This window comes from Amia ocellicauda, chromosome 20, assembly GCF_036373705.1.
Source record: "Amia ocellicauda isolate fAmiCal2 chromosome 20, fAmiCal2.hap1, whole genome shotgun sequence".
NCBI classification, from domain to species: Eukaryota; Metazoa; Chordata; class Actinopteri; order Amiiformes; family Amiidae; genus Amia; species Amia ocellicauda.
In genome coordinates this window covers 9,657,995-9,679,715 of record NC_089869.1, presented here as the reverse complement: position 1 = coordinate 9,679,715, position 21,721 = coordinate 9,657,995, and the positions used below count along the sequence as shown (strand labels likewise).

The 21,721-nt window shown below is 36.1% G+C and overlaps 1 protein-coding gene across 4 annotated transcripts; it reads right to left on the bottom strand.

Annotated features, from left to right (window-relative positions):
* Positions 1–140: 140 nt before the first annotated feature.
* On the bottom strand, positions 141–21,305 carry LOC136715550 (broad substrate specificity ATP-binding cassette transporter ABCG2-like). 4 transcript variants are annotated; one of them, XM_066692785.1, is made up of 16 exons: positions 21,011–21,140; positions 17,089–17,167; positions 15,600–15,659; positions 13,571–13,685; positions 13,297–13,449; positions 12,854–13,011; positions 10,226–10,377; positions 7,797–7,913; positions 6,907–7,187; positions 6,513–6,595; positions 5,833–5,922; positions 5,423–5,547; positions 1,804–1,958; positions 1,396–1,485; positions 1,061–1,179; positions 141–730 (listed from the first exon to the last, which is right to left on the bottom strand). In XM_066692785.1, the coding sequence occupies exons 2-16, from the start codon at positions 17,130–17,132 to the stop codon at positions 583–585; spliced, it is 1,890 nt and encodes a 629-aa protein (XP_066548882.1). In that variant the 5' UTR covers positions 17,133–17,167; positions 21,011–21,140; the 3' UTR covers positions 141–582. The 4 variants fall into 4 exon arrangements, with proteins under 4 accessions (XP_066548882.1, XP_066548881.1, XP_066548883.1 ...); XM_066692784.1 differs by lacking the exon at positions 17,089–17,167 and having other exon boundaries at positions 21,011–21,299; XM_066692786.1 differs by lacking the exons at positions 17,089–17,167; positions 21,011–21,140 and adding an exon at positions 15,764–15,861.
* Between the last annotated feature and the right edge of the window lie 416 nt (positions 21,306–21,721).

The window sequence follows — 21,721 nt, the reverse complement described above, 5'->3', positions numbered from 1 at the left end:
AAAGCCAATGGCATTTCATTTAAAGATTTTTAAAGACTGCATAAACCATAAGCACCGATGAATACAATTTAACTTCATGAAGTAGTTTTTGATCATTTGGAGCTCTTCTTGTTAAAGATTGCAGTGTAGACCTGCCAAAATTCTACATTAGTTTTATGGTTTAATTTCAAATTGTACAAAAACGTAATGATATACAGAATCCACAAACATGGATTTTTACAATTGACATTTTTGCTTCCTATGGCAAATGCAGAATCCTATAATGAAAACTTAATGTATAGACATGGTTATGGACCAAAACTAATAGAATTTGCTCAATCTGCTCCTTACCAAGCAAAGTAATCCTTATACCATACAATTTTTGTCTGGTATTTGGCCTGCCATTTAAAATCATTCTGGGATAAAACTGGTCAAAAACCTTAATTCTCAGTCTGTTATAAGACACTCAGATTTTTGTGCAAGAACAGGCCAAGAATTGCTTTCATGGGGTGGGTCACAATGATAGTGGAAGAAATCTTTACAGGACAGGGAGTATGGTACATCCCTGATGCAGCATTAAAAATCTTATTCTGGTACAAAATGTTATGTGTACTTTTTCATTGTGTGGAGCTTTATACCAGCAATGCTCAAGAAGATGATGGTCATACAGGCCAAAGCAACAATGTTTTCCCACATCGCCCAGTTATCATAGCCAATCCCCTGTCCACAGAGATAAGCTTCACCATAACACCTGTTGAGAAAATCTAGATTAATTATGCCTTACAAATTACAGTAAAAACATGCTGCTCATTAAAATATTCATATAAGCAGGGATGAGTGTTACAAGCATTCACTCACACTTTTCCTAAAACACTGATTAAAGTATGTAAAGTAGTTTCTAGCCTAAAGCTGTAGGACAACTCGATGAAGGCTTATTTTCTAGCTGGGATGATTTGGGATGTGATATGACATCTCCCATGGTGTTCAGAGAAATAATTTGCAAGTACAGTAAATTAGTAAATTTACATTGCATAATACATAGGCACAATAAAATTCAGATCACATAATTTGTAATACTCACACTCCTCCTAGTGGGTTTATGTTGCTTAAACAGTTAGCCATTGCAGATTGAAAGCTTGTACTTTGATTTGATTTGTCTCCACAGAAATACAAGCCTCTGAACTCATTTATTTGGAGTGCCTGTAAAACAACAAGAGGTTAGTTAAAGACCCAAGAAAGGCCATTGATCTCTGGTATTGTCTTGTCCATTCAGAGCTAATATGGTGTGTAAATAGAGACAAGAGTTTATTTCATAGCGATTGGTTCAATCAAGGTGTATGCCTTGTTCAAAGAATATTAATATTTGCTTCAGAAGTAATACTTTATATCCTGTAAAGCAAAACAAAACTCTCTTACAGTCATTCCATATCTTGGTATGCTGAAGTATTTGAGCCAGTTGATCCAAGCCGGCACAGAGGTCAGGTTCACCAGCAAGCCAGAGAAGATCTACAAAATATGTACATTACACATTAACATTTCAGCTTCACTCGATGAATACTTCAGGATATTCTGGATATTGACAAAGGTCTGCCACTTAGCACAGTAGATCTATGAATGAAATACAAGCCTTTATAAGCCACAAAAGCAAAATCTACCTATTATCACTGAAGGTACAGCAGCTGTCTTGTCCAATTGTAAATGCTTTTATGGCTTCAAAATGTATGAAAATATATCCTACTCAGGGCACCATATACAGTGTGCCATGCTATATTTTGGAATATTCTGGAGTGCTAAAGATGTGTAAACTTTGCTTTTTATACTCACATACATTAAGATAAAGCACAGGGTAAGGATAAGGTTTGCTACAGCAACACTATCCATTCCAGTGCCGACTGCAAGAGCCAATGAAGTTGCTGTGTAGGATATCATTGTCACCGTGAACATGAAGAAGAAGAAATTACCAGGGAGTCTTTGGAAGCCTGCAAAGCATTAACATTGAAATGATTCATTTATTGAATAAAAACTTTAAAAAATTAGAGGTATCATGATATTACAGCGAAACAAAGACTGCAACGACATCACGGTGACCCATTACAGCACAGTGCCAATGATAACCGTGCCTGTCCTATGAAGAGCATCCCTGTCACAGCACATTGACCCGGTTAAGACCCAACAAGTGCATTTACTCTATACTGAATCATAATAAAATCCTGCAGTGTTTCTCGTATTAGTTGCAGTTTATTCTGTATAACAGCAGTTGCTCAGGACCGGCCCGTTGTGCTGCAGGAGGGATACAGCTCAGAAACTCACTGTCGACCTCAACTAGAGCAGTCAGAGCAAAACAATACAACCATTACTGTTAAATGGTGGCATTATGCCATTTGGGGCACAGGGGGAGCACGAATTATTTCCATTGTTCATATTTTTCATGTCAAACCCATGTAGAAACATTTCATTATATGATCCCTCGCCGCTTCAGCTACACTACGCAATTGAGCGACAGCCCCTTAGTGAGCGCATGCGCGTCATGCAGTGTGCGCCGGTTGTGACGCAGCAGCTACAGCGCGCCGAGCAGCGCCTCCGTGCGGGTTCACTGGCGCGTCTGCATTATTTTTGTGCTAATATTATGATTTTAATAAGTATGCAGTCTGCTTAAAACAGTATTTAAATACATTAAAATAGACGTTGTTGTTTTATCTCTCCTACTGTTTTATAATGCACTGACAACACGTGAGTCAATAAACGTGTTTTTACAAAAATGCGAAATTACACAAAAAACGGTGTTGTACAGTATACATTGCTGTCAGTCATTTTACTTTTGGTACTTTATTATTATTTAAGTGTTGAGGTGCTTTTCCTGCGATTCAATTCCTAAGGTTAAAGCAGAAGAAAGAGAAGTTACATCTAGTGATACTACTGACTAGTCAACAGCTACAGCCGCCTCCACAATTATTCACATCACATAGACTACAGTGGGTTTAGAGACAAAAAGTGTACATTCAGTATGTGTTGCTATTATGAAAGTATAATATACAGTAAAGCATGTTCAGTGTATGCATTTGTAAACCCTGAGACTGAAGTCTATTGAAGCAGCTGTAGTGTCAGCAGCAGCAGTGAGGGTCTGACAGGCCGGAGGTGGGATTGTTGTTGAGGGGGACTCAGTTCAAACAGAAATAGTACGACAACAGCAAGTACATGCTTTAGTAATAAAGTCAAGCACAACCAGGTGCAAAAGCTTCAGCTGCAATTACACTGACTTCATTGTTCTTATAGTTTGTACAATGCATGATGCAAACCTTGTTTCGTGATCAGAAACAGCCCAGTTTGATTGGTGAGGACAGGAGGATCCACTGCAGCAGTGTTACTGTCCCTGAGAGAGACGTCTCCCTGAAGCAGCTGTAGGAGCAGAAGCAGCAGCACCAGGGAGGCTCAGACAGGTAGGAGCTGCTCTTACTGTGATTACTGTTCAGTGGGACTAAAAAGCTCAGTTGCATTACTATTTATTTGCCCAATCGTACTTGTAGTTGATACAATACAGTATGTACACCATTTTTAAGGAGTTTTTGTTTTTTTAATAATCAGAAATGGAGACAAGTTTAAACGTGCCAAAAGACTGGCAAGAGATTAGATTAAAAGAATCCACTCATGTGAAACTGATGACCATAAACATTTCACGCTCCTATTACATCACACTTTGACCTCAGATCACATCTCCCACAGTTCAAACCTTTCCTAAATAAAACCTCAAGCTATCACGTTATGTAAGGAATTGTGTTATAGCTTAACAACCACTTGGGGTGTTGCCTCTCCGAGACACAAATCCACGGTCAAATGTAACACAAAGAGGCACTGTCACATCGCCGGCCTGGGCAAACATCACTGTAGAAACTAGCGCTTCCCTAAGCCTTCACATTCATTGGCATTATGTGTACACAAATGTATTTTCAGAAACAAAAAAGCAGCTTTAATGTATGATTTTTCAATACATTTCCATGAATGACATAAAGAAGACAGCACTGTAGCAGCAATTTTGTTTACAGTCAGTGAGTCTGTGAGACATCTTGTGACCTTAAAGCCACAGAACATTTGATAGAAATCAGCAGATACTAAATGGATTTGTTTGTTTAACTGTTGAAAATGCACATGGCTATCTGAGAGAGGTTCTTCACAATGCACTAAAATGTAAAAACTCAGTCACAGCACAACCATTTAACAATTTCAGGGTAAATGGTTTAGATCTGTGATAAGAATTGAATGCACTCTATGGCAGTGAGTCTGAGGTGTAAATGAGCATGTGTATCATTTTCAGCAAGAGGACCAATTAAAGCTGTTTAAGTGAGGATCTTTTTACTTTACCTTAAAGTACGGCCTGCTGTAAGAGCAATGCAGTAGACCACCCTGGGATTTCAACATGAAACCACAATTTTAAACGTTTTGTAACTAAAGGAGACCAATTTTTGCTGTACGCCCACTTTCACAGAAGTGGGTTTGCATTCATTGAAGTGGATTGTGAAAGCCCACACAACATGCCCAAGTCTGTAGCTGTAATTACGGGCTTTTCTTCGTTAGCAGGGGGTGTGAATAATTTTGCTGCCTCTTCGTCATATTAATCTGCCTGCAAACAGCAAGGAAGGGGTTCCTATTTGCAGAGCGCTTACGAAGACTAACCAAGACAAACTGCAAGGATCAAACGGGGCTTAAAAATAGAGCCGGTGTTGTCACTTGAGGACTCAATGCAGCTGCCATTTAAGCACCTGTCCTGTTACATTTGTTTACAGGAGTAGTTCACATTTTACACATATTGCAATATATTACTTACAATTCCTGACCTTACAATTAATTATGTAAATTACATTCCAGTGCTTATTTGTCACGCTCAGCAAATAATTTAGCTGCATGACCCCCCTGCCTCAGACTATAGTTCTCTTCTTTGGGAAAGGCATCTTTTCAATGTTTCAATAAAGGACACTTCAGGCAAAAATGTTAATTTGTTTAAAGATTAGTAATATAATAATTTGTAGTCTTTGTTTCACTGTAATGTTGTGGAACCTGAGAAGATCCACATAAGAAAATCAAAGCTATTACAAATAGACTACAAGTTTAAAATGAAGGGGTACTTCATACTATTATTCGTATATTTCAAGACAGACATTGATCCTTTTCTACCTGCAAGAACAAATGCCTTGTTTGGTTTGCATACGGTTTAAAAGGTTTTAATGTGATTCGTGATTAAGCATCTGGAATAAACTGAATGACACTAAACAGGTTTGAAAAGGCTTCCATAATGTGCATTTAAATAAAAAGCTATCCATTCCAATGAATTTTTAACAGTCACGTTCCCTGATATGAAACTTCATGAAGTTAAAAAGCCATTATAGCAACAATACTACAGAAAAGTCTCTGAAATGAAAGCCAATATTATTCTAACCACTTAGGCACTCACCCATCATCCAGTATGTGATTAAGGATAAAACTAGTCCAGGCACAGTCCCCATTGGAATCAGGTCTCCTAGTAGTATTGAGAAGAAATAGGCCAATAGCCTGTAGTACCCACTGGTGTACTGGTGACTAGGGTTTAAAAAGGCAAAACAGGGAAATTAAGCAATTCAAAATACAGTTTATCAGTTCTCCCCAGAAAACAGAACCATTTATACACACTGTAGAACCCCCCCCAAAATCTGAAATATATCAGAGGTGGGTTCAGACACCAAAATATAATTATGACTACAGTATACAGTCATTAAACTACATTTAAAGAAAGATGCAACACATTGCATACTTCACTTTAAACAATCTATGCTCTGTCCAACATTTAATACCACAATTATAAAATGTAGTTTTTAATTTACTTACATGAACAATTTCTTCTCTTTGATGAAAACCTCAATTGCTGACACACTGGAGAAACACTGATTGGTGGTGATGAAAAATAAAGCACCCACCCTGAAACAATAAATATTTCCAAACGTCATGTGCAGGTTCTTTAGAAACAATTAATGGGTTGTAAATGTTTAGCATCTAAATCTAAGTTTTGATTTAGTGAGACTAAGCTGTTTAACCTTATGCAGTGGACAGTATGCTTTCAGCAGAATTGAAGGAGATCACCAGCCAGACATGTTGTAGCACAGGCCCAGTCTTGATTTCCCTTACATACAAATAGTTATTGTGAAAAGAAATAAAACTGACTCACAAGAATGTTATCAAGTCAGTTCAAGGGTTAAAAACAATAAAAATATAAGCAAAGAGAAGTTCAGGCAAGACTGCAAGGTTCTCTGGTTGAGCTTGTAGTTTGGTTGTATTTTCGAAACCACAAGGTGTCATACATTTTCTGATTGCACAGTAATGTTGTCTGTATCTTTCATAGGGTTCTCTGGAACTTCAATACATATGAAGTGTAATTGTATTAATGTGCATGAATATATACAGTAAATATTCACTTCATTTAACTTATTTTATTCGGTGTATGTTTTAAAATTGTTAAGAGTGTGCACAGACCAGCTGACAACACAGTTGGTCAAAGCTGAACACTTCACCTGTTCTGAATTCCAGTGGGGTCTAGTTTGGCTCCAAAGAAGATCACACCAGTGAACAGACCCAAAATAAGGTTTACCAAAACCTGTAGAAAAAACAATCACTTTCAGTTTGTTTTCAGACCAATTTCCTTAGAAAATTATAATTTCATAGAATTCGAATTACAGAAGACCAGCAAGTTGAAATGTAAATGTTTCTTGGAAATAGGTCACTAGGTTCAGATAAATGCTTTGAGTTCTTTGAAAATGTGTAAATATTAAGGATAGAATTGGGTTTTGATTTTGGTTTTAAAACTATGAATGCAAGTAAGTAAATTGAAGCACCATGTAACCTTCAGCAATTTACAGCCCCACGAACCTTAGATTCACACATCCCGGATTACTATGGAGTTCATACCTGCGCAACTGAAGCCTGAGGGTTCCGAATGAGGTTCTTAAAGGTGCGCTTGGTAACCCAGTAAAGCTGGGTAAAGAATGAGGTGGCATAAGTGATCGACTCCATCCTCCTGCCATTTCTATTAGTTCCTCTGCGGTCTTCAATATTCTTCAATGCATCTTGTACAGACTGAAATTTGGTTGAGTCCATGTATTTCTCACTGAGTGTATCCACCACAGTTTTATCAGCCGCTACAGGATCCCGAGGATTCACAGTTTCCAAGTTGCCTTCCTCTCTGCTTTCTAATTGTGTGAATTAGAAATGTAATTCACAAAAGTGTTCATCTTTCTCTGCCTATTTAAACTTAAATTCAGTGTTTTTTTTATACATCACTAATAAACATTACCCATTTTATACATTCATGCATTCAAGGCATAAGAATGATCATAAAATTAATAGAAGGTACAGTACAACTTCATTCATGGGTTTAGATTAATAATGGAAGGACCCTAGCCAGCCTTATACCTTAAATGTTTACCAAAAGCCCAACAGGTTAGTTGACTGAACAATAATAGGAATTAATTTAATCAGTCCCCAGTGTTCTGAGCCATTTCTCCATGCTAGTTGCAGCTTCATAAAATTGAGAGTATTGGAAGACTGAGCTCAATCAATCAATCAATCAATCCATTTTTAATTGTATAGCGCCCTTCACAGGGTAGCCACAGAGTGCTTTACAGACTGGTAGATATACAACAAATGTACAGCAAATGTATCGCAAAATAAAAGATCAGGATATTGACATGCTTCCAAACATTTGTCAGGCTGCTGTGATTACATGGTTAGATGCATTGATTTGAAAAACAGCTGCATTTAGTGAAAAATATTGAATCATAGGACTTTTGTAACCCTACCATTGTCCTGGTCATCTCTGGAAGGGCCTGCTCTGCTTGTGGTCACTGCTGTTGAATCCCCATTAATCACATCCAGAAAGAAATCAGGTGGATTATTGTACGATTCACACACGTAACCTGAAAGAGACAATTCACCATTTACCATATCAGAAGTATTTACATTTTAGGCCACAAAAAACAGAACAAAAATATAAATGTGTAAAATGTTGGTGCCAAGTTTCAGGAGTTGAAAAGAACGATCCCAAACATTTCCTATACACACAAAAAGCTTATTTTTAAAATTGTACACAAAGTTGTTGACATCCCTTTTAGTGAGCATTTCTCCTTTGCCAAGATAACCCATCCACCTGACAGGTGTGGCATAACAAGGAACTGATTATACAGCATGATCATTACACAGGTGCACCTTGTTCTGGGGACAGTAAAATCCCTCTAAAATGCAGTTTTGTCACACAATACAATGCCACAGATTGATCAAGTTTTGATTGGCATGCTGACTGCAGGAATGTCCACCAGAGCTGTTGCCAGAGAATTGAATGTTCAGATCTACCTAATGACCAGGCCCAGACAGAATCTGCAGAAGTTTAGTCTAAATTCTGCTGAACTTTTTCTGTAAATTCTGCAGAAAATCTGCATTTTAATTTTATATTGTTTTATGCAACAACAACCCAAAATAAATACTTGAATTATTACTTTTACTTTATTTACAACACAGTAACACAACCAATATGTACATCCATTAGATTGAAGCCTTAAATTAAGTTACATGTGTTGTTTAAACAATGAACATATTTTACCAGCTTTAAAGTAATACTCAAATATTTATATTTTGCTTTTGACAATAAGAAACAGAGCTATTTGATCTAAACAGATGTACACAAAAACTTAGCCAGTATCCCATTTACAGCAGGGATTCTAAATCCAATCCATTAGGGTAGTTTTGTTCCTATCATGGTCATCTTATTTTTATCATTATAGGCTATTTTACGTTTGTAAAAATATTTATGACCTTTACGGGAATCTTTTTGGGGCTCCAGTGTTTTGCTAATATGATCGGGCATTAGGCTACCATTTAAGTTTTTAATGACCTGGATCAAAGTGTTTTAGAATTATAATAGTGGCATTGACGAAGTCCATATACACACAATCGGTGGAGTTCTGCAGATCAGCACATATCTGTGTAAATCTGCGCTACAAGAATGCGACCAATGGCTTCCTCACAGATAAGTTCTGCATGGAAAAACTTTGACAAAATGAATGTAAGTAAGTGTATAAAATGTGCAATGCAATTAAACTACCACAAATCTACAGCTGGTGTGTTAACCCACCTAAAAGCTACATACACAGCCAGCTATTTATATTGAATTCACTGGAACTCGAGTGCACAGGTATGTTTCCAACTAATTTATCCAAAGATAAATTAGATAGATATACATTTTAAAGATATACATTTTGTATTTCGCTGTTATAACCGGAAAACATTTCCACAAGGACGCTAATGTTAGGGCATTTTCGTTGAAGCTCACATTGCTAAACTATTAGGCAATTTGATGAAAATTAAATTAATACAATTTGAAAAAGAAAACATATTGGTCAAAATATCCCTTCAGAAACAAATAGTCACAACATTTATAGTTAATTTGAAATTGTGGCAATAAAAAGTTGTGATAATATCGGGAAACAATAATAATAGGAGAGTCTGACACAAGATGCGTGAGAGTTGATAGGTCTGCTTTAATTGCTGCTGTTATTACTTCCACATGTCTTCTAATAGGAAGGTATTTTTACATAGACTAATATTTTTTCAACAAAGTTTTTGCTAGATAAATATTAATCAATTACAAATTATGAATTTATGGGGAAACAATTTGTGATAGAGACATGCGTTTTTAGCTGCGTAATTGAGATTGCGTCATTGCTGGCATTTGCGCAACTGCAGAACATAGGCATAGTATTGACCAATGGAAAGGACATTACTATGTATCTGTCATCAGCCTAAAGATCTTGTATTTTTTACCCAATCACAGACTGTGAGTCTATGAATATCTAGCCAATCCCAAGACCCTCTGAATGTACTGGAACTCAGCTGACCAGGCAGGTGTCAGATTACACTGCTCCAGAGCGCACTGGTCAGAACGCAGATGAGAGACTATTTTATAGCTCCTGTGTTGCATGATATGCTATTACTTGTGGGGAAGTTGTTATGTTACAATAAGTAATACTTTAATTTTGCTCATTTTCTGCAGGCTTGAGTGGATTCTGTGCTTTTTCGTTACAAATCCACGCCCACAGATTCCGTCTGGCCCTGCTAATGACTAATTCTTCTATGAACTGAATCTCCATAAAATATTTGAAATTGTTGCATGTTGCCTTGATATTTTTGTTCACTATACATTCAATGAAAGCTGTAGGTCAAAGTTCAAGCTTACCAATTGATCTGAAATACTCCAGAGCAGCATTGGCAGGTCCATGATACATCATTTTCCCAGAAGCCAGTAAAGTCAGGCTGTCAAACAGCTTAAATATTGAGGAACGGGGCTGGTGAATGGACAATATAATTGTTCTCCCCTTTCTTGAGAGCCTGAAACAGTCAATGATTACACAATTATAGCATACAAGTATACCATACAGGAAACTTATATAAAATTAGAACAAGTTATTTGTTAACTAATTGCATATTTAAAAATTAAACTGCTTGAATTTGCACACCTTTAATGGTAACTAAAACATTTGGTTTCACTTTTTACAGCAAAACTACTTCTCCATTATGCATTTGAATTACAAGGGTTATGATTAACAAAATTGGAAAAAGTCACTGGAAGTTTCTAGTGGGTCGCAAGCTGGTGTGGAGTGGGTCGCGGACGTGTGCTTCTGCACTGATGTTGCACTTTTATTTTGAAAGGTATGTAGGCTCACACCCCTGACCTGAAGAACGCACTAGGCTAGGGGGGTGTGCTCTAATTTACAACATTCCAAGACAACATTCCATTCAAAACTGCCGTGCCACCTTAAGGATGATCACAGCAAAGAACACAACACACACTAACCAGTGACACACAGCTGAGGTTAGGGCATCACAAAAGTGCCTAATTTTTTTATGTTCAAAGCAAGAGCAGGCACTGCGTGCATCTTACCATGTAGCTCACCGTATTGCAAAATGCAAGAAAGCCCACACTATTGCAGAAGACCTTATCTTACCTGCCGCCATTGACATGGCCAGAGAGGTGCTGAATCGATCTGCTTCGGATAAATTGAAGACGATTCCACTGTCCAATGATACCATATGCAGTAGAATTCAAGAAATGTCAGAAGACATAAAACAACAGACCACAGCTCGCATCAAGACAAACAAATACTATTTGTTACAATTGGATGAATCCACAGATTTTGTGAACCATGCCATTTTTCTGGTTTGTGTGAGGCATGTGTGGGATGGGGACTTTCAGGAGCAGTTTCTCTGCAGTAGAAAGCGTCCCATCACTACTACTGCAGGGGACATTTTAAATACTGTAGATTCGTACTTGGTTCGGTGGGCCTGATGTGATATATGCCTCAGAATCACAACTGATGGCGCAGACTGCATGACTGGAAAACACTCAGTGTTGGTGACGAGAATTCTTGAAAAGGCACCAAATGCGACTTGGAACCATTGTTTTTTGCATAGAGTGGCCTTAGCAGCCAAGGATATGGTGCCAGTGCATCACGAAAGTTTGAAAGATGTTCTCAAAGTGGTGAACTACATTAAACGGAGTGCCAAGAACGCCAGGTGTCAGAAGCTGTGTGAAGACCTGGGTAGTGAACATGTACAGGTGCTGTATCATGCAGAGGTGCACTTGGTTTTGAGGGACAAAGTCCTCTCATGTTTATATGATTGAGAACTGAAATCGGAGCCTTCCTCTCAGAATGCAATTCTCTTCTTTCCGATCTGTTTAACGATAATGCATGGCTCGCACAAGTTTCTGATCTCGTGGATGTGTTTGAGTAGCTATACACATTAAATATGTCTATGCAAAGGAAGGGACATGATATTTTTGCACAGACTGAAAAAATGGCATTGTGGACAAGTCATGTTTCCTAAGAGAAATTTTATATATTCCCCAAGGATTGTTATGAGGTTATACAACTGGACACCACAGGCAGAAATGCATTGAAGATAACTATAACGGCACATCTCACAAAACTGCAGGAATGTTTCAACGGCAACTTCCCAGAGCAGCACAGGGATAACGGCTAGATACGCGATCCCTTTGGAATCGAGATGGAAAGCATGATGTTGCCAAGCAATGAAGAGAGTCAGCTGGTGGAGCTCTCATGTGATCAGATACTGAAAAAGAAATTCACTGAGGTAAGCATCTCTCAGTTCTGTTGTGGTGTGATGACTGAGTATCCCTCCATCGCCACCCATGCAATCAAAATCATCCTACCATTCAGCACAATCTATCTTTGTGAGAGTGTCTTCTCAGCTCTGGTCCAGCTGAAGACAAAAGGTAGGAACAGAATGGACACTGAACACGACTTCATAGTTGCTTTGTCTTTGAGACACTTGTCAGGAGCAAAAAGCATCCCCAGCTTTCCCATTAGTTCAAAGCAGTGCATTACGACTATTTTAGCATGTGAACAGCAGCATAATTAAGCTCAGCAGACTCCTATTGATATTTTTTTCTTCTTCAAAGAAATGTGTTAAAAAAGCCTAAGCATGGACAGCCTGTTCTTCAAGATAGGCCTATTAGCATATTTCCTCTAGTCTAGATTAGAAAAACAGTATTTTGGAGGCCTAACATTTAGTCTCGTAAGTTTCAATGGCTTTTTATTTAATTGGGTTTTTTAGCCCTCTGTCGTTTTTTCATGTTTTTATCAGTGCATCTAGACATTGGGGATTACTGCACCAATCGTTTTGTGAAATAAATTACAATTAAAATGGTTCAGAAATTAAATATTTTTTGGGACTTAATGACCAAGGAGAAATGTGGGTCGTGAGGCTAGACCAGTTGAGAACCACTGTTCTAGACTACATATAGCACCTTTTATTTCCCTAGGAAAATTGTTATGGGCTGTACCTCTTCAGCAGAATGAGCACTGCACTGGATGTGCTGGCATCCAAGCCTGTGGTTGGCTCATCCAGGAATAAGACGGGGGGCTCCGTTATGAGCTCCATTCCAATGCTGGTTCGTTTCCGCTCTCCTCCAGAGACGCCTCGGATTAGGTGTGTGCCAACCTGGAAAAATCATTTCAGTATCCTGGTTGTCAAGTAATTTACTTGTTCTAAAAGAGCCAAGCTCTGGTTATACCCTGAATTAGGTAGATTCATGTATATTGCTGAATAATGATAGCATTAGATATTACTCTTCTGTTTCATTAATGCCTAGCATTCAAAGCTACAAAAAAAGCACATGAACTATGCAATGGAAGGTTAGTGCATACTTGGCAAACTCATACATAATTTCTGAAAGTGCTGATTTGTTATGGTCTTTATACAAGAGACTGATGGATGTATACTCACTCTAGAGTCAGCCACTCTGGTCAGCCCGAGTTCAGAGATGACATTGGCCACTCGCTCCTCCTTGTCCTTAAAGCTGATAGATGTAGGGAGCCGCAGCGCCGCCGAGAACAGCAGGTTTTCCCGGACAGTCAAGTTGCCCATGACAACGTCATCCTAATTGAGGAAACCAAAAAAACATTACATCAGACAAGAAGGGCAGACTTTTGGGCTCATTACTCCCACTTGATTATTAGTGGTATAGGAAGGAGAAATTAGACTTGTAAGATTCACCTACTTGCACAACATATCCTGAAATACACTTGAAGTTGGCAGGCTGTGGGGCTCCATCGATGAGGACATCACCAGACAAACCACTAGGGTCCTTCCTCGCAGCCAGTACATCCAGCAACCTGAAGCAGGAATAATAGCGCAGACAACATTGCTTTATTATAAATATGGTCAATATTGGCAATCACAAATCCCCAGGAAAGTTATATTTAGTATGCCACCAGCATCAGATATGTTCCAGTGGACAGTGTAGATACATAAAAGGCCACAGACTGCAACGGATTTGCAACCAAGTATTGAAACTCACAATTTAATTCATGATTATGTTAGTTTGTCCAATTACTTTTGAGCCCATAAAATTGGGAGTGTAGGTGTAATTCCTACACTGTTAACACAATTTGGATGTAACTACCCTCAAAATTAAAGATGGAAGTCTACACTTAAAGCACATCTTGATTGTTTCCTTTCAAATCCATTGTGGTGGCGTACAGAGCCAAAATGATTACAATTGGGTTACTGTCCAAATATTTATGGACCTAACTGTAGTATTCCAATCAGCATCAGATATGTTCCAGTGGACAGTGCAGATACGTAATAGGCCACAATTGTCCATTAAACTCTTCTGAAAGCCTTTGAGGAAGAATCTGTTTCCATGATTCACTGCATTAGTGTTATGTGATACAGGTAAAAGATGGAGGTGTTTTTTTTTACAATGTGGTTGAGCTAGGAAATTGAATTATATGCAGCTCTGTACAAATACATCAAAAGTATTGATTACATTTAGAGCTTTCTTGGTTTATTTTTATTTTGTGTAAGCACCAAAGGATTAACAGAATTTGAACTGAGGTATTATTTGTAGTGTGTAGATTTGGGGGTATGGCGTTAGTAACATCACATGCTACTTTAATAATATTACTTTTTTAATATAACTAGTTAGAGTTTTAATTTGAGTAATAATATTACAGTTAATTTTCCGTATAAAATACACAAGAGGTTTCTCACTACATTCATCTAAAAAATTGGTGTTTAGATTGGAAGTAAGTAGCAGTAAATTCAATTCAGTAACTTCAACAAGACTTACTTACTTCTCTTCACACAGGATTGGAAACATTGGCATTGGTATTTGAAGTAATTGTCAATCATGTTTTATGCAGCCAATCAATTTTCAGGAAATTCTTGTCAATCATTTTTTTAACATGTCTTTTGATGCGGCCAATCGCCTTCTTCATTTATAAGAATGTAAGGCAAGATTCAAAAACTTTTTTTGTTCAAGGTTCATGTAGTTTAATACAGACAACAGTGACCAAGACCTTTACCAAGAGTTCTGATTTTATATTTCCTGGTATGGGTTAGAGATGTCACTTTTATTTTTTGCATTGATATACAGTATATTGAAAGGTTATCTCAATTAAAGTAAATTATTAAGTGCTGTTAGTTTTGTGAATGGTTATATTGAAGCTAGTAAATTGCAATATGTAGTTTGATTTTACAGTGTTGATTTATTTTGTACCTTAACAGCCTCTATAGCAATTAATTACGTGCAGGAAATGTTGCACAACAATCTCTACTGTGCTTGCACTTTATGTGTATTTACTGTTTTAATTGTTACCCAGTTTATAGCAGACTACTGGCACATTACTTTGTTTTCTATTATTGCTCAGCCATTGTTGCTGATTAATAAAACTTGTGTGTAAGTAAGATAATATCATCAAGCCGGATTGATTCGCAGTTGTCTGTGCTACTGACCCGAGAACTAAGGGAACCCATGGCTTTAAGTTACAGTTTATTTGTTTGGCACAGATTTAAAAAACGCATTACCAGACTATGGAGATTAGTCACGTTGCAGGGCAAAAGGAAGGAATGTATCGGGTAATATAATGAGTAATATAACATGATACATTTTACATGAACTAATATGTAATTATAATATTATTACTTTTTTCTCAAGAAAAGACTAAAGACTAATATATTACATTTGTTCAGTAATGACCCCAACACTGGTAGTGTCGTAATCTTCCTCTGAAAACAATACTTACGAAGACTTCCCACCTCCTGACGGGCCAAGGATAGCATTCAGTCCTGGCTTCATTATGCCACTGAAATAAAAATATAGAAAATATTGGATATATTTGTAATCTGCTTTTATCCAGCAAGTAATTTTTAATGTTGTTAGAGACATGTTCAACTTGGTGCCACTGACCTTGATAGTAACACAGCAGACTTGGAACGTGTCATGCAGATTGACACTCATAAACGGGTCAATGACATGACGTGCCTTTTTTGTGTCCGAAGCCATTATTTTCCTAAACATTTTTTAAATAAATACATGTAATATATACAATTATTTAATGATATCTACTTTATATGGAACCAATTTCATTTTATTTAAATATAACACATTTTTTGAGTTTTGGTGTTCCAAAGCCCCAAAATGTCAGGTGATGCAACCGTCCAAACATATAAGGAGAGAACAAATTTGTAGTAAAAAGGTTATTTTACTCAATAAAATTCTTAATCAAATAGTTTGGCATAATTGTATGTTAAATTGCTTATAAATTATTAAAAGTTGTCAAACAGTACTATGTTAAATGTATTCTATTAAAAAAAAAAACCTTTTGTCTGAAAAATGCATTTCTCCAAATGTCAAATGGCGCTACCCATAAAAAATAAGCATTTTTATATAATATCACTTTAAGAAAATTATGAACAGGATATGGTATCACAAAAGAAGACCCCAAATGACCCCTATGCTGCAGTAACAAGATTAGTAATTGTCTCACAAATATTTGATAATTTTACATTTTTGAGCCATGTTGAGGTTGAGTCAATTTACCATGTCAGGTGGTATGACCCCTGGAAAACAACAAAACAAAAATGTTTTTGTAGCAATTTATGTTTTATTTTAAAAATGTATGTATAAATGTTACTTAAAGGCCAAAAGTTAATATAGGTGTCCAAGTTAATGCTTAATGTTAATGCTAGATTTGAATTGAGTTTGAAACGTCAGGTGGCACAACCAAGTCTAATGGTGCAACCAGAATTACAGTTACACCAAAGGAAAAAAATCATGTTAATTCATGTTTTTGAAAATATTAAATACATTTGAATGATCATAATAATCTTTCTGTATGATATTAAGTTATTCAGAGGTGGAAAGAGTACTGAAAAATCCAGCTCAATTAGAAGTAAAACTACTGATATAAAAAAACTACTCAAGTACAAGTAAAGTAAAGTAAAGTAAAGTAAAGTAAAGTACTCATTTAAAAAGTACTTGGAGTACAAGTTACATAGTTACTTTTAACAAATATATATATATATATATATATATATATATATTTCCTTCTCAATCATGGCCAGAGTGCAGAGGTATGTAACAATAAAGTAATGGTTCTATTGATTTCAAAGTTTGTTGTTGTTATTATTATTATTATTATTATTATTATTATTATTATTATTATTATTTCTAAATGGCTGTAGCTGATATTTAAATAAATAAATACAAATAAAATCACAATACCAACTTACCTAGAACACAAAGAAATGTTGATATAACTTATTGTGGGGGACATCACTGGTCAGCACAGGAGGCCGTATTCAGGACAGACTAAAAAGAATGACAAAATGGAATGCCCATTGACTATAATGGGGAGTGGAATGCCCTTAGACTACAATGGGGAAAACAGAAGGGCAGTCTATATCTCCAAATCCCACATAGGAATCCTGAATACGCTTTCTTTAAAATAACCTCATCTAAAACATAAAAGTGGAATGATATGGAATTACAGCTGCTTTCTATGGAATGACAGGCCTGGAGTATTGAAAATGCACTGAAAACATAGCACAAATAGGTTTGACTGCCTATACATATATATTTAAAATTAAGAGACCACTCCAAGTTCAGAAATCAATGTTAAGCGCTCTCTTAATTATTTCCAGAGCTGTATTTTCTGTCATCTACATTTATGTACATTGCAAGTTCAACCGTATCTGAAAAAATAAACTGTGTAAATAGGCAGCTGTATGTAAAATAATGCGATATCTTGAAACAATTGTAAATCACCCTTAATAAAGTGTCTGCATAGAAATATTAATAATAAAGAATATTAATAAGAAATTAACAGCAATAAATACACCAGCATTATAATAATTAACTGATTAACTATTTTCATTTGCTTTGCATACTTCAGAAAATTATATTGTTAATCAATTTATTTACAGTAACATTCAATTTAGTAATTTCTATTTTATTCCATTTTAATATTTAAGCAATAGGTTTTATGAAGTCAAATATGAAGTATTGTGCATTGTTCTGTAGTAGATAAGATTTATTTAGTTTTGAAAGTAAATGAACCAATCAAATAAGAAAGGGCATGGTTCTTTGCTGTCAATGCAGAGTGGTATCGTGGAGCTTGCCTTTCAACAAACCACACAATGTCCAAAGTATTTCATTTGTGAGACCTGCTTGTAAATCAATTGGTGTGTGTGTGAAAACAATCCAATTATGTTTTTAGTGTGTTTTCAGTATTCCAGGAAATCAGCTGTCATTCCACTGTTATTTTTTATATGAGGTTATTTTAAAGAAAGTGTATTTAGGATTTTAGGATTCCTGTGTGGGATTTGGAGATGTAACAAGTCCTTCTGTTTTCCCCATTGTTAGTCTATGGCATTCTCCATTTTCAGTGGCCATTCCGTTTTGTCATTTGTTTTAGTCTGTCCCTTTATTTTACAGAAACTTCTCTTTACAAACAGCAAATTGCTATTAAGTTCGTGTTTGTAATGTGTGATATTGTCTGATATTTCGTCAACATTGCTGAATGATGTATTCTTTGTGATCGTGTGAACGTTTTCCGTTTCAGAGATCAGTGCTATTTTGAAAATGGATATATTGCGTTTTGATATAAATCAGGAATGTCAAATGTCGTGTTTTTGGGGGAAAGGACAGTGTTAGGCATTGGGATTACAAGACATAACTTGTTTTAGATTAAACTATGTATACTTTGTGAAAATGGTACCCACTAGGAGTATATCCATAGCAAGAACCTGAATTATGTGTGGAATTGGCTTAATTATCATGTTTTGCCATGAAGCTCTTGTTTGCTCTCTAATGGGAGTGTAACGAATCCACACATTTTCGATTCGGTTCAATTTTCGATTGTTATTTTTCTTCACATTCTCCAATTTCTCATTTTTTGACAAAAATCGAACAATTATTTGAACACTGCCAGCCAGGAAATCAACAACAACAGTGTTAACAGTAAATTATCAGTAAGGGCTTATGAAACGCAATTTAGTGTACGTAAGTAGTTCCAGATTTGCATGAACAGTTTTTCTGGAGTTTCATGATTGAATTCCAAGGACAAGCAGACAGGAGCTGGATCAGCTGCCATTATTCAATTGTGTATCAAAACGTGCACATATACATACACAAGAAAAATAATAATAAAACAAACTTTACACAGTACATTATATAAATTGGTATGCACATATCTTAGAAGACATATACAATTATAAAACAAAGAACCAGTTATAAAATTTGTAGGAAACTGAAATATTACATAGCCTATAGTATTATGCAATGTGAAAGCGCTTTGAAATGGCTCCATCTTTAGTATTACAGCTGTGTACATCAACACTACACTGCCCTATACTATAACACAATTAGCATCAAACATTGATCCAGAGACCTGGGTTTGCAACGAGATCGAGGGCCGGATTTAATCAAAAGTTTGACCCACAATCGTGAATAAATAAATAATCACGACTCCGTTTTTAAATGTGATGGTCGAAATGAAATGCTCGTTTCAATCGATCGATCTTCAATTTCAATTAAAAAATGTTCACCCCTACTGACTACTCGTGGCTAGACAGCTAGACTGCAGCTGGACTGCATGACTGACTTCAAATGTTTAACTGATTGACCAACCATAACCATCACACACACACACTCTGATTGGCCTTTTGAGGGCTGTGGGTGGGATGCTTGGCTTATTAATGAATTGCTCTTCATTTATTGGTCTTTTTGTATGTCATCCACATTTTTTTTCCCATGACAGCCTACAAAATTTGAACTCTGTAACGAATGCCTTTTTAAAAGAAGCGAAGTACAATACTTCACTCAAAACATACTTAAGTAAAAGTCAAATTACCAAATTTGAAAAATACTCAAAAAAGTACATGAAAAAGCTACTCAATTACAGGAACAAGATACATAGTTGTAATTCGTTACTTTCCACCCCTGAAGCTATTTAAGTGCATCTATTTTAATTCATTTTTGTTTCAACAGAAACACCTGAACTAAATAAATTAACCCAGCATCTCATTGTGAGCCTCCAGTTCAGAGTGACACAGAGACATACATGAAATAATGTTTGATAGTTAATGTATGTAATATGCTGAATTTATGATCATACTTATAAATTCATACATTTCATACAGAAAACATTTTTAAAATATTTTCAAAGATGTTTTCACTATTTTATGTGTAATCAAAAAATAATGCCTTTTGTATTTAATGAAAACAGGTATTTTTTTATATATTTTTGAATTTTGTGGTACAAATGTTGTCTAAACTGTTCAGCATAGGTTAGGTTATTTCAATTGCACATTATTCTACATATTTCAGTTTGATATTTCAACATAAAATTTTAGTCTCAAAATGTTCCTTACACTTTAATGGAAAAGGTAAAATATTTCAATTTCAAAAAACGCATTTCTGTTTTTGTGAAAAACACTTGGTAGTAGTGTAATATATGCAGAAAATTATAGTACAGCATGTTTTTTACACCTGCGCAACCTGACATTTCTTGGTTGGTAAAATCAGAAATCTTACAAAAAAAATTAAAATAAATGCCGTCTTAAAAGCTATAAAACAAACAAGAATACACAAAATACATTGTTGTGAACATAAACATGTATTTTACATCCATTTTGCTGTGCAATTTTGTTTTCATTTTGAAAACCTTATTTGTCATTGACCCAAATATATAATTTTTTTAAACAAACCATCAGGTCTGTAAGACAAATTACAGATCCCCAATTCAAACAATACAATCACTTTCAGAACAAAATGTTCTGCCATATAACTGAAACATTCAAACTACTGCACAGCAATCTAGGGTTTAGTCTGACTAGGACAACTTGTGTAAGAATAAGAAAGGTTGCCACTATCATAATTTATTGACATGAACATGTAATTTTACAGCTGGACAAATTCCAGATGATACTAAGTCTGATACTGAAGTAACAAATTTCATTTCTTGGCAAAATTGGGTTTTAGTTAAGTTGCAAATTCTAACAAATACTCATTTGGTTGATAGGTGAAACCTATAATAAAAACCTATTTTATTTTTGGTCTTCCCTGATCTAACATGACACAGAAATATGTCAAGTTCTTCACTTAAAAATACATAACAATGAAAGGGATTAGGATTACAATTTGAAAACTTACTTGAGTTTACAGAGGATCTGCTTAGTTTCAGTCTTGCGTTTGCAGGCTGGGCCTTCAGAGATCTTGACAGAGTAATTGATGTTGTGAAAGGAGACCACAGATCCTCGGGGGGATCTCAGGGACTCCCGGGTAATTGCTGCTCGCTGAAACTCTTCCACTACGGCAATGGACGCACGGTTGCCATTTGCAGACTGCGGGTTGTCCAGGGACAGTAGTTCACCACCTGGCAAGTAATTACCTGCTCTGGTTGTTGAGTTTGCCATTTTGTCTAGCACAAAGGAATCGTGATTCATTTTATACAACTGAAATAGATCGTTACTGCAACGGGTAATTATCGCATTATCGCATAGCTGTCAAGTTTTCAAAACTTCACTGTGTAAGATTTATCTTTAAAAGAAATGTTGACAGAAACCGGTTCTGCTGGATTAGCAGCAGCTTTAAAATATATTTCAATGAAAGTGTATAAGCTATAAATTATATAAGTAATATTTTTTGAATATTACTATGAATATTCTTTATATTCTACAGACAGGGTTGGCGCCAAAGTGAAGCTGATGCCCACCCAGTTATTCTCTGCTTTGATAAACAATATGTTGTATAATTTTTAGAATATTATGTGCGTTTTAGTAATTTATTGCATGTTATTTACAAAAAGCCCAAAGTGTCTGCCCCTCAGTTACCCCTTTCTGGAACAGCTCGCAGGCCTCACCA